This window comes from Neofelis nebulosa, chromosome 1 (assembly GCF_028018385.1).
Source record: "Neofelis nebulosa isolate mNeoNeb1 chromosome 1, mNeoNeb1.pri, whole genome shotgun sequence".
Lineage (NCBI taxonomy): Eukaryota > Metazoa > Chordata > Mammalia > Carnivora > Felidae > Neofelis > Neofelis nebulosa.
This window is the reverse complement of record NC_080782.1, coordinates 111,412,028-111,424,372: the sequence shown is the minus strand read 5'-3', so window position 1 is coordinate 111,424,372 and position 12,345 is coordinate 111,412,028. Positions and strand designations below refer to the sequence as shown.

The 12,345-nt window shown below is 34.2% G+C and overlaps 1 protein-coding gene across 4 annotated transcripts in view; it reads right to left on the bottom strand.

Annotated features, from left to right (window-relative positions):
- The window catches only part of ERCC8 (ERCC excision repair 8, CSA ubiquitin ligase complex subunit), a 62,950-nt gene that overhangs the window by 37,933 nt on the left and 12,672 nt on the right, over positions 1-12,345 (bottom strand). For 2 of the 4 annotated variants that reach the window (XM_058731710.1, XM_058731713.1), the window contains exons 3-4: positions 8,406-8,507; positions 4,498-4,621 (exon numbers count right to left, since the gene is read on the bottom strand). In XM_058731710.1, coding sequence (XP_058587693.1) covers positions 4,498-4,621; positions 8,406-8,507 — 226 coding nt within the window. Of the gene's footprint in view, positions 1-4,497; positions 4,622-8,405; positions 8,508-9,044; positions 9,144-12,345 lie in introns of those variants that run through there. The other 2 variants (XM_058731717.1, XM_058731727.1) reach the window with 2 other exon arrangements.

Here is a 12,345-nt window from a genome sequence, read left to right as displayed (position 1 = left end):
TATTCTAATGTTTTGCATGTGTCAGATATATCATCTCCCACTTCATGGTTTACTTCTTTACTCTTAATGTTTTTTGATCAGTAGAGCTTCCTAATCTTAATATAGGTGAATTTATCAATTAATCTCTTTTTGGTTTAAACTTTGTTTTTATCTATCTTGAGTCATGAAGATATTTTCCTATAAGCTTTATTATTATTATTTTTATTTTTACACCTGTCATCTACCTAAAATTGGTAGATTTCTTTTCTGTCTGGTGTGGGGTAAGGGTCAAGATTAGTTTTTTTATAGATACCTGGTTGATCCAGCACAATTTATGGAAAAGACCATCATCTTCCCAATGCACTGTAGTGTTACCTGTGTCATAAATCAAATGACTGTATATGTGTGGGTATGTTTCTTGATTATCCTGTTCCACTGTTTTGTTTTTCACTTGTACTGATCTCACATCAACTTAATTAGTGTAATTAATTTACAGTAAGTCTTAGCTGGTCACCTTCCATAAAAGAATCTGAAAATTTTGATTATAAGTGCATTGATTCTATAGATTCTTGGTAAAACTGGTATGTTTACAATATTGAGCCTTCTAATTCTTTTTTTTTTTTTTAATGTTTATTATTTTTGAAAGAGAAAGAGAGCAAGCAGGGGAGGGGCAGAGAAAGATTCCCAAGCAGGCTCCATGCTGTCAGTACAGACCCCGAAGCAGGTTCGAACTCATGAACCACAAGATTATGACCTGAGCCAAAATCAAGAGTCAGACACTTCACCAAATGAGCTATCCTGGGACCTCTGTGGCTTCAAATTCTTCAATATAGCATATCCCACCATTTATTTAAATCTTAATTTCTGTCACTAATATTCTCCAGTGTTCTGTGTGGTGTTGAGTGGTCTTGAACACTTTTCAATTTTTTAATAGGTATATGATTTTTGATGCAATGGTCAATAATAATACTTTTGAAATTTCCTAATTCTTTGTGCCTAAAATTTAGAAATGCAACCGACCTTGTATCCAGCAGCTTTGACAAATTTACTCATATTAATTTTAGTAATTGGCTAGAGATTCTTTTGGATTTTCTATGCTTATAATCATGTCATCTATGAATGACAATTCAAATTCATTTTATTTCTTTCCTTTGCCTTATTGTATTGCCTAGGACTTCCACTATAATATTGGACGCAGGAGATAATAGAGATAACTCAAAGGAAAAGCTTTCAATAACTTACCAACAAATAAAATGTTTGCCATAGGTGTGTTTTTTTTAAAGTAGATACCCTTTACCAAATTAAGGAATTTGTAAGTTAAGAATTTTTAAAGAATCAGGTGTATTGACTTTTATTACAAAGTATGATTTTCTTCCTCAACAAACTAAATATAGAGGCAAAGTACCTCAACATAGCAAAGAATACACACACACACACACACACACACACACACACACACAACAAGCCCACAAACTAACATTATGCTCACAATGAAAAGCTAAAAGTTTTCCTTCTAACATCAGGAACAAGAAAAGGATGCCCAATCTCACCACTTTTATTCAACATAGTATTAGAAGTCCTAGCCAGGGTAATGAAACAAGAAAACTAAGCAAAGAGAGGTGCCTGAGTGACAGAGTTGGTTGAGCATCCAACTCTTGATTTCAGCTCAGGTCATGATCTCATGGTTTGTGGGAAAAAGCACAGAGCCTGTTTGGGATTCTCCCCCCTCCCCCCTTTCTTTCTGCCTCTCCCTCTCTTGCATGTGTGCACACATGCATCCTCTTTCTCTCTCAAAATAAATTTTAAAAAAATTAAAAAAAAAAGAAAAAGAACAGCACAGAAATTAGAAAGGAAGTTTTAAACTGTCTCTGTTTGTAGATGACATGATAATATGTATAGAAAATCCCAAAGAGTCCATTGAGAAATTTTTGAACTAATAAGCAAATTCAGTAAAGTTTCAGGATATACAATCAATATACAAAAATCTGTCATGTTTCTATACAGCAATAATGAACTATCAGAAAAAGAGATTAAAATAATTCCATTTACATCTGCATCAAAAAGAATAGCATACCTAGAGATAAATTTAACCAAGGAGGTAAAAGATACATATACTATAAACTATAAGATATTGATGAAAGAAACTGAAGACACAAATAAATGAAAGGATATTCCATGCTCATGGCTTGGAAGAATTAACATGTTAAAACGTCTATACTACCCAAAAAATCTGCAGATTAAGTAGAGGTGCTATCAAAATTCCAAGAGCATTTTTACAGAAATAGAAAAAAAATGCTAAAATTTGTATGGAACCATAAAACCCCAAATAGCTAAAGCAATCTTGAAAAAGAAGAAAAAAAGCTATAGGTATCATACTTCCTGATTTCAAACTATTTTACAAAGCTACAGTCATCAAAACAGTATGGTATTGGCATAAAAACAGACACACTGATCAAGAGAACAGAATAGATAGCCCAGAAATAAACCTATGCATATATGGTCACTTAATTTATAACACGGAGCCAAGAACCTAAAATGCAGAAATGATAATCTCTTCAGGAAATGGTACTGAGAAAACTAGACAGTAACAGGCCCAAGAATAAAACTGGACCACTTTCTTACACCATACACAAAAATAAACTCAAAATAGATTAAAGACTTGAATATAAGACCTGAAACCATAAAACTCCTATAGGAAAACAAAGGCAGAAAGCTCCTTGACATTAATCTTTGGGAGATGATCTTTTGGATTTGACTCCAAAACCAAAGGTGACAAAAGCAAAAATAAGGTGTAACTACACGTCAAACAAAAAATCTTCTGTGCAGCAAAGGAAACCATCAACAGGACAAAAAGGCAACCTTCTGAATGAGAAAAGATTTGCAAATCATGTATCTGATTTAAAAATGGGCGGAGGAAGTGAATAGTCATTTTTCCACAGAAGATATACAAATAGCCAACAGGTACACGAAAAAGTACTCAATATAACTAATCATCAGGGAAATGCAAATCAAAACCACAGTAAGCTATCACCTCAAACTTGTTAGAATGGCTAATATCAAAAAGATAAGAGATAACAAAGGCTAGTGAGGATGTGGAGAAAAGAGAACCCTTATGCACTGCTGGTGGGAATGTCAATTGGAGCAGCCACTGTGGAAAACAGTATGGAGGTTTCTCAAAAAATAAAAAACAGAACTACCCTATGATCCAGCAATTCCACTTCTAGGTATATATCTGAGGGAAACAAAATCACTATCTTGAAGAGATATCTACACCCCTATGTTCATTGCACTATTATTTTATTTATGTATGTATGTGTTTAATACTTATTATAGCCAAGTCATGGAAACAACCTAAGTGTCCATCTGTGTATGGAGGGATAAAGAAGATGTGGTATTTTTATACAAGGGAATATTATTCAGCCACCAGAAAAGAGGAAGTCTAACCATTTATGGCAAACAACATGGAAAGACACAGAGGGAATTATGCTAAATGAAACAAGTTAGAGAATGACAATTACTGTATGCTATCACTAATAAGTGAAATCTACAAAAGCTGAACTCACAGAAATAGAAACAAGTGGTGGTTACCAAAGTGGGGGGGGGGGAGCAAAATGTGGAGATATTGGTAAAAGGTACAAACTTTAGACAATTAAGAAAAGAAAAAAGTTGCACAGGGAAAGAGATTTGAGGCAGGGAATATAACACTATCAGGATGTGATCAGAAGACAAAAGATCAATTTAGAGACAGCAACTAATTTAGGCTATAAAGAGGGAGAAGCTAAGGTTAAGGGAGTAGGGGTTGAGGTTAGGGAGAACTTAAGAGTACCAGGCCGAATTTAGCCAAGGGAAATCCCTTGTGGGTTTGGGTAAAGACATAATGAAACCACATTATAATAAGGCTAATTTTGGGGTAGAGCTTACCATGGTAAATATGGGAAGCAATGTAATGCGTTGGGAGGTCTGAGTAGTAGTCTAGATGTACAGCGTTGTTGAGAGAAATAGAAAAGAAAATGAGAGAGCTTGAAGGAAGAATTGCTAAGATTTGAAGAGTACATGGATGTGAGGAGTGATCATGTTCAGTTTGAACATGTTATATTTGAGGAGATTACCCCACATTCAAGTAAGAGAGGTTCAGTAGACAGGTAGAGAAACATGGGACTAGAGCTTAGGGAAAAGATTAGCACTAGAAATACAAATTTAATAAAATATCACAAAAACCTATTTTTTATCGTCTACCATTATTTAGTGTCTATCTTTACTAAGCAATATTAGTAACTTTCTTTTCCTTTAAGGTTTTAGGTCAATAGAAGATAAATCCAATTTTCTTCCTTAGATCACTAAACAATAGTTTTCAAATAATGAAGATGATAATAGTTCATATTTTTTGCTAACCACTCTTCTGGGTATCTTATATATATCAATGTATTTACAACCATTCTATAAAGTAAAATCACTACCCCCATTTACAGATTTTCCTTCAACCTATTGAGCTAATTAGAAAGGCTTTAATATACTCACTTGTAAGGTATTTGTATCCCACACTTTCAGAGTTTTATCAAATGAGCTTGATGTGAACATGCCAGTGTCATGAGGATACCACTGTACAGTCTCCACACTATATTTGTGAACATCAGGATGGTTTCTACAAAATAGCAATTAAACTTTAGGAATACTTGACTTATGTGAGTTTCAAAACTGATACTATATTAACAAGTAGCAGTCTCAAGTAGGACAATATGAATGGCCACGCCTCTATCACAGGTCTACATCCCAGCTGTCCAAAGAAGGACAATGTCCAGGCACCTCTACTTTCAGCCTTCTCTAGTGTATTGCGGAGGCCTGCTTCCCACTAAGGTTTATAAAATGGAGAACTTCCTATTTCTGTACTTGAACCTAGAGGAATTAGCTACACTGGACCTCTTCTTGGAGGGGGCACTGATTTTTCCTTACTGGAAGAGATACCTATTCTGGATTTGGATTTGCTTTTCTCAAATACCGCTTTATTAGTACTATGATTCTTAGAACCGTTGAATGCCTCACATAGATCCACAGTATCTCACACAATATTGATTCTGATCAAGTAACTTACTCAATGACATAAGAATGCAATTCGTAGATGTCCACGGCACCACTCTTTTGTAACCTATCAGCCATAGAAGCATGATCTGTTAAGACTTAGGTTATGATATCAGCTACAATACAACATCTTTTGAGGGTGATATACTAAAGGATGCAGTATGTATTCTGAACCGGTGATCAATACAGTATATGTGTCACTTTACTAAACCTAAATTCACACAAACTGGCTGTTAAGTAACACTTATCAGACAATGATGGAAATTTGAACTCCAAGTAGGTATTAAAACCTGGAATTACTGTGTGAGATACCAGTATCATGGCTACATTTATAGACTTTAATTTTTAGAGATATAAACAATTATGAATGAGGGGTGCCTGGGTGGCTCAGTCGGTTGAGAGTCTGATTTCAGCTCAGGTCATAATCTCGCGGTTTGTGAGTTCGAGCCCCGCATCGGGCTCTGTAAAGACAAGCTCAGAGCCTGGAACCTACTTCGGATTCTACGTCTCTCTCTCTCTGCCCTCCCTTGATCATGCTTTGTCTCTCTTGCTCTCAAAAATTTAAAAAAAAAAAAAAATGAATGAAATAATATGCTTCCGGGATTTGTTTCAAACAATACTCAGTGGGTAGGTGGCGTTAGAGATGAAACCAGATTCATTATGATTGACAAATGCTGAAGCTAGGTGATGGGTACCTAGTTCATACACTATTCTCTTCTTTTGTATATGCTAGAAATTTTCCATAACAAAATTAACAAACAAAAGTTAACAGAAGACTACTGCAATCCTATGCAGATAGGACATCATGACTTCCGATTCCTTACGATGAAGGTTTGGATTACAATAAACAGTAAAGGACCTTAAGCACCTGAATGAATGAGAACATGAAGAAGGAAAGCCTTTAAGTATTAGTTCTGGCTTTGAGAAAGCCGCAAAAATACAAAGGCTGTAGTGTCTACCCATAATTCCATTCTATGTCACGTATAATTTATATATTTTAACTGATTTTCCTTTTCTTTCCTCTCTCTTGCCTCCATTATTTCATATAAGTTAACTATAAACTGATCATATGTAAAAACTGATCATACATATAAAAGATCATACGTAAAACTAGTGGAAAAATGGACATTATCTTGAACTGAAGCTGGATGTGGTAAGTAGACTGAGGATCTTTCGGGAAAGAGATGATTATATTTTGGTTGTGTAGTAGATACTTGCCTTTTTGGCTGCTTAGTGGATAGGTGGAAATTTTTTAAAAGTTGGATCCAAACTCTTCCTATCTGGGGGACATCTCCTTTGTTTTCCTGCCTTTACAGAAAGCTAGGGACTCCAGATATTCTCTTTCCCTTTCATTTGGTAGTAATGGCATCGACATGTGTCCTAAGCTTTCTCAAGCCTGCCTAGAACTCTAAAACTCCAGCTAGTAATGCAAAACCCAGGGATATTTAACAATTATTCATAGTTGTGGAGTTAAGAGTCTGCGTTGGTGACATGTAGCAGAATCCAAACTAAATTGTTCCTGTGGTATGATCCTGACTGTTGCCATAGTTTCACTTACCTTATGCTCATTTTTCACACTGATTCTCCCACCTTCCTACCAGTTACATGAGATACTAAGTATCTTTCCAATAAATTTCTCCTTAAAATAAGCAGAATTGACTTCTATTTGCTCCTAAGAATTTTGATGTATGCCAAGATTTTCTGGTTATAGTAAAACAAATCTTTAATGCAGCGATTACAAATAAAAGCTCATTTACATTTTAAATTTAATTTTAAAATAGGTCAGAATATTAAATTATTATCTTACTGTGAATGACCTGTTATTCTCATTCACATTTAATGAATACAAACATTAAGTAACACAAAAATAAATATCAGCAATCTGAGCCACATTAACTTCATAAAATTTTTTAGTAAAATTATTTTGTACAGTTAGATTATAAAGTGTTTGAATATAAAATGCTACTTTAACTCATTTTGCAAACATGCTCACTGTATGCCCATTTACATTCAAAGTTATGCTTTTAAGGACAGAGATTGAATCCAAGAAGAATGTTATGGTAAAACAGAAGACTGACACACAAAGCATTTACTTGACTTTATATACAAGAAAGTAGATCACAGTTCCTCAGGATAACAGTAAATACATGTGGTATACAGGAAAATACCATTTTAATATATAACAAAATAAATAAAGTTAAAATGTTAGCTAAGATAAAAGAAGAGAAAATGAATTAATATGACTGTCTTACATTTTAAAATATAAGTGTTTTGGTTTTTTGGTGAGAGTGGAGTGAGAGCATAAAATGGTGTAAATGGCCTCTTAGAAACCAAGTTTCACACTATCTGAGGTGTTATCTTTGCTCTGTACCAAGCGACCCTGTAACTATATTGTTTTACAGTTTTTAACATGCTTTTTAAAAGACAGTATTTCGTTTAAGTCCCACAAAAAACTTACAAGAATGAGAGGACAGGTATAATTATCTTTAAAAAACAATAAATAACCTGAAGTTCAGAGAAATAGTTTCCCAAATCTTTATTTTCAAAGTGAAGCACCAGAGCCAAGAAACAATTGTAAATCTCCTCCCAAATTTTGCATGGACTTATGTATCTACTCAAGTGCTTTGGGAACAGCATTAATACCGAATGGTTGCTGACATTAACGTTCATGAAGTTTTTCCTTTTGAAAGCATTTCCCCAACACCCATTCTCTCTGTTAATTCAAAGCTATGCTCAATATTGGATCAGATACAGGTGACAAAAAAGAATTAAGCGGCCATTACGAACAAATTACAATAGTCAGAAGACTAATGACAAAGAGAGGTATGTTAAGTTTGGCAGCTTTGAGTAAGTATGGAGATAAAACACTTGCGTACAGGTGTGCATAGGTGTGTGTTTGGTGAGGGACTACCAGTACATTTACTGCTTCTATCCATTAATCTTTTAAACTTTCTACCCTATTAATATCAGTTGAAAAAATGTAATTTGTGTTTATAACTAGCTGAAAGACTTATAAAAAGTCTTATGCTAAATGGTACTACAACTATAATGAGTTACTTGAGGTGTGCTATGTAGGTGTATAACAAAAATGACATAATCAGAAGTTTTTATATAAATTCCTTTTGAAAACTGATACCAAAGTTGTTTTGAGGAAGTCTCATGTTAAAAACAGCTATGCCTGAATTTCAGTTGTTATTTTCAAAAAAAAATGTCAAGGGATATACATGTAAAAAATGTCATGTGAACAACTTGCTGGAGACCATCATATGACTGCTATTGTTATGGTTTGTATTTGATGCAAAAAGCACTAAATTGTTTATACATTCATGAATTACATTTTTAATACACACCTGCCAACGGAACACACTGCTTTACATGTGTAATAAGGTTGTCTGCTGGAGTTCTCAAGGTCATAAAGTACAATCACACCATCTGAACCACCTGATAACATGCTAATAATAAAAAAGTGCACATTAATTTATCATCTTAGGTACCACATTTACTTATTACATATTTTTGAAAATTAGTGATCTATAAACACCCAAAGGTATTATGCCCACAAATCCAGAGTAAATTGTCATTAACATAGACTTTAATAAACTAAAATTTCTCATTCTAGTATTTATAGAATGAATACAGAAAGATTCAATCTGTGATCATTTAAAGTTTATCTTTATAATTCCAAAAAGAATGGACAGTAGAAACAAGATGGCAAAAGATTTATCTTAATTATTACGAAGTCATTCTTGATGTCCTAATTAAAATTGTGCTAAAGGAAAATGGAACCAGACAGACTAGCTGTTAACAAGGAACGATCTGACTCTAAGCAAGTTACTAAGCCTTTTAACATTTGTGAAAAAGGGTGCATTTTCACCCAAATCATAAAGAAGTTGTGTAAGTTAAACACAAGTGAGGTTTACATGGCCTCAAAGAGATAAAGGATCAATAAACGTTAGATTCCTTCCCTCTATTATTAAAAACACATTTACTCCATTCAACTTTGAGCACCTGCTAGCATAACTGCAAACAAGGCAGGCATAGTTTCTGTTTTTCCAGGGTCTACAATCTACCACAAAAGACAGAGAGATCTATGGACAAATAAAGTATTACTCTTATTACTCATAGTCAAACCTCATGTTGCGGTCTCTCTACTCATTCTGGTTCTGTAATTTTACTCTTTGGTAAATTCCTAGGAAAGGGCTAGTGAGTGCAATAGTCCCTGAATTCTTGTATGTTACTGACAATTTGTCTCTTCTTTTGTACTTGAAAATCAGTCTGGCTGGATATCCAATCCCTGATTCACACTATTTCCTTGAAGATCTCAGACAAGAAACTTCATTTCTTTGGTATAAAGCCCCAAATCAGTTTTAGTTAAAATATGATTTTCTTTCCTTTATATGTAGTTTCAGATCTGACTTATTTTAGGAAAGTCTTCTTGGATTATAGATTTAATATTGACTCTATTCTCCTCCTTTGTGTTTCATCTCTGGGAATTCCTATTATATGGGATGCTGGCTATTCTTTGCCTATCTTCCAAGTATGTCCCTATCTCTTGAATCCTTTGTCTTTCTCCATTTCTTTTTGATTTTTAGAAATTTCCCCCTTTCTACTTTCTATTTCTAGGGTACTAGCTCTTGTATTCATTTGCTTATGTACCTTATGCTTTAGTTTTCATTTCTGAAACATTTTTCTTTTATTTATCATTTTTTCTTGAGTTTGTTCATCTCATTTACAAGTTTTCCTAATTCCAACTTGTTATTCTTTCACATCTTGTATCTTTTTAAAATGACTTTTAGCTAGTTTTGAAATATTAGGTTAGGGTTTTCACCTATTTTGTGGGTATATTTTTCTGGCACAACTACTATAAGGGTATTACTTAGTCCCTTTGCTCTTACACTAATTTTGAATGGAGTTTGATTTTAATCCTATTATTTTGCTCATGTTTATACTAAATTTTCTTCAACTTTCAAAAGGGAGGCTTGGTTTAGAATAATATTTACATTTTGTATCTCTAGGATATCCTCTTTTTTTTTTTTTTTTAAATGTTTATTTTTGAGACAGAGAGAGACAGAGCATGAATGGGGGAGGGCCAGAGAGAGAGGCAGACACAGAATCTGAAGCAGGCTCCAGGCTCTGAGCTGTCAGCACAGAGCCTGACGCGGGGCTGGAACTCACAGACCACGAGATCATGACCTGAGCCGAAGTCGGATGCTTAACCGACTGAGCCACCTAGGCGCCCCTCCTCCTCTTTTTTTATAAGATGGTTCAAAACATGGTAGCTCACTTTCAGAGAACTCTTGGTTCTATTCACCTCCCCAATTTTTACCTGGGCCATCTTTTTTTGTTTCTGTGGTCCCTCTAATGCTCATATTGGATTCTATTCCAAACAGTTTCTCCTCAGTTTTGTCTTTTAGAAAATCTTAAGTTGATTAGGTGGAGAGATTACAGGGCCCAGACTGGTCCAGCCCCTTCCAGTCTTACTGTGAACCCCTTAATAATTGGGAGTATGTCATCCTCTCCAGTGTCATCCACTGTGATGAAATTAGCTTGCTAAACTTTCAACTAACTCTTATTTTGGAGTTATCAGGTCTATTAGACTGGCTTTCATTGCCTCTTTTGACATACAATGATACGACACGGACCTAGTAGTTATCAGTGATTTGTTCCCACTCATCCATATTTTGTGGTTTGGGGGGATATCTGATCGATTATACTTGTTAGAAGTATTATACATTCATTTTTTTATGTTGCCCTCTTCAGTTTGTTATTTAACATGCAAGATAAGGATCTTGTGCCAGAAATGAACACAATTCTTTCCTCACTGAGAAAATCTTGCTACCAAAAATATCTCAGCTCATCTAAATTGTGTGCTTAGTGATATACTAAATTTACATTCTGGTACAAGCTCCTTATCTTGTACACCAGTTATAAAGGGTTCACGAGCCAGGAGCATGTTCAAGAAGCATTGATTTATAGACTTGTTTTAAGAAAAATTCAATACCAATTTGTAGAACAATAAGGTTAATTTAAAAGTAGTTCTTCAAAGTTCTTTGCTGAGACAGTTCTAAAAATCTGGTCAATGATGGGTAGTAAAGAAAGACAGCAAGTAATGCCATGCTAATGTGTTCACTATAAAACTTTTGTAGTTAACTAAGTGTGTATTTAGGAAAATATAACTTTTAACAACTACAAAATTAATAAAATTTACTTAGAAGAATTTAGAAGATATCAAAGAAAATTTGAGCTTCATAGAATGGTGTGCAAATGTACTTATGCAACTGTACTTGTTAAAACATTATTTTCAGGTAGACTTCTTAAAATAACTCCTAACTTTGGAAATAAATCCTTCTTTATCAGATGTGTATATTCTGGTTTCGACTCTGGTTTCAGTGATATCACAACTCTCATGGTGGTTGGAAAATATTAAAAAGCATTTTGAACAAATTACATGTGCACTGGTTTTCTTGAGAAAGACATCAATATTTAATTTTCCATTAAACATATCTTTTTATTACTCTTTGCTGTCAAAAGGGTTTAATGCAAAAAACAAGTCTTAGCAAACATCTGAAATAGTTACAGATTTTTACCATTCACTGGGGAAAAACACTGTATTGAGAATCTTGACTTTTCTCAATATGCTCTGTAAAAAGACTCCTCAGCCTGTATTTTCCACATATTTTACGCACATATAATCTGTAATTTCCCATATTTCTCATTGACTCTGTCAACTGGTAGCCTACTAGCTTCATGTACTTCACAGGTCAGACAAGTGATCTCTATTTCAAATGGCTGGCTGGAGAAGCAGTACTTAGTATCTTTTCCGCCAGCACCCATGACCAAAAAAAAAAAAAAAAAAAAAAAATTAGCTATCACTTACTGTTCATGTCATTATTTTATAAGCAAATAGCCCACAGTGGACCTTGAATCGGAGGTACTATGTTGCATGTGGAAAAGTTCAGAACAAAGGAAATAATTATCACAGATCGCCTTTTAGATTTAACCATGTGTTAAAGTGAGAATGTGTTCACTGTACGTGTTTCTCATGTACTACTAGGTGGGACTATGACAAGTAGCTGAAAATAAAAAACAATTCTATCGAACCTATCTGGTTGATTTTAATGTAAATAATAATAACACTTCATTATAATATAAAAATTCTGGGGTGATGTTATATGTAACATAACACAACAAACCTTAGTTACTTTTACAGTTGTTCTGATTACAGACCACATGAAGCTTTTTGAACTTTCTTGTAAAACAATGTGGGATCAAGAGGAGTTTTAAGTGGGT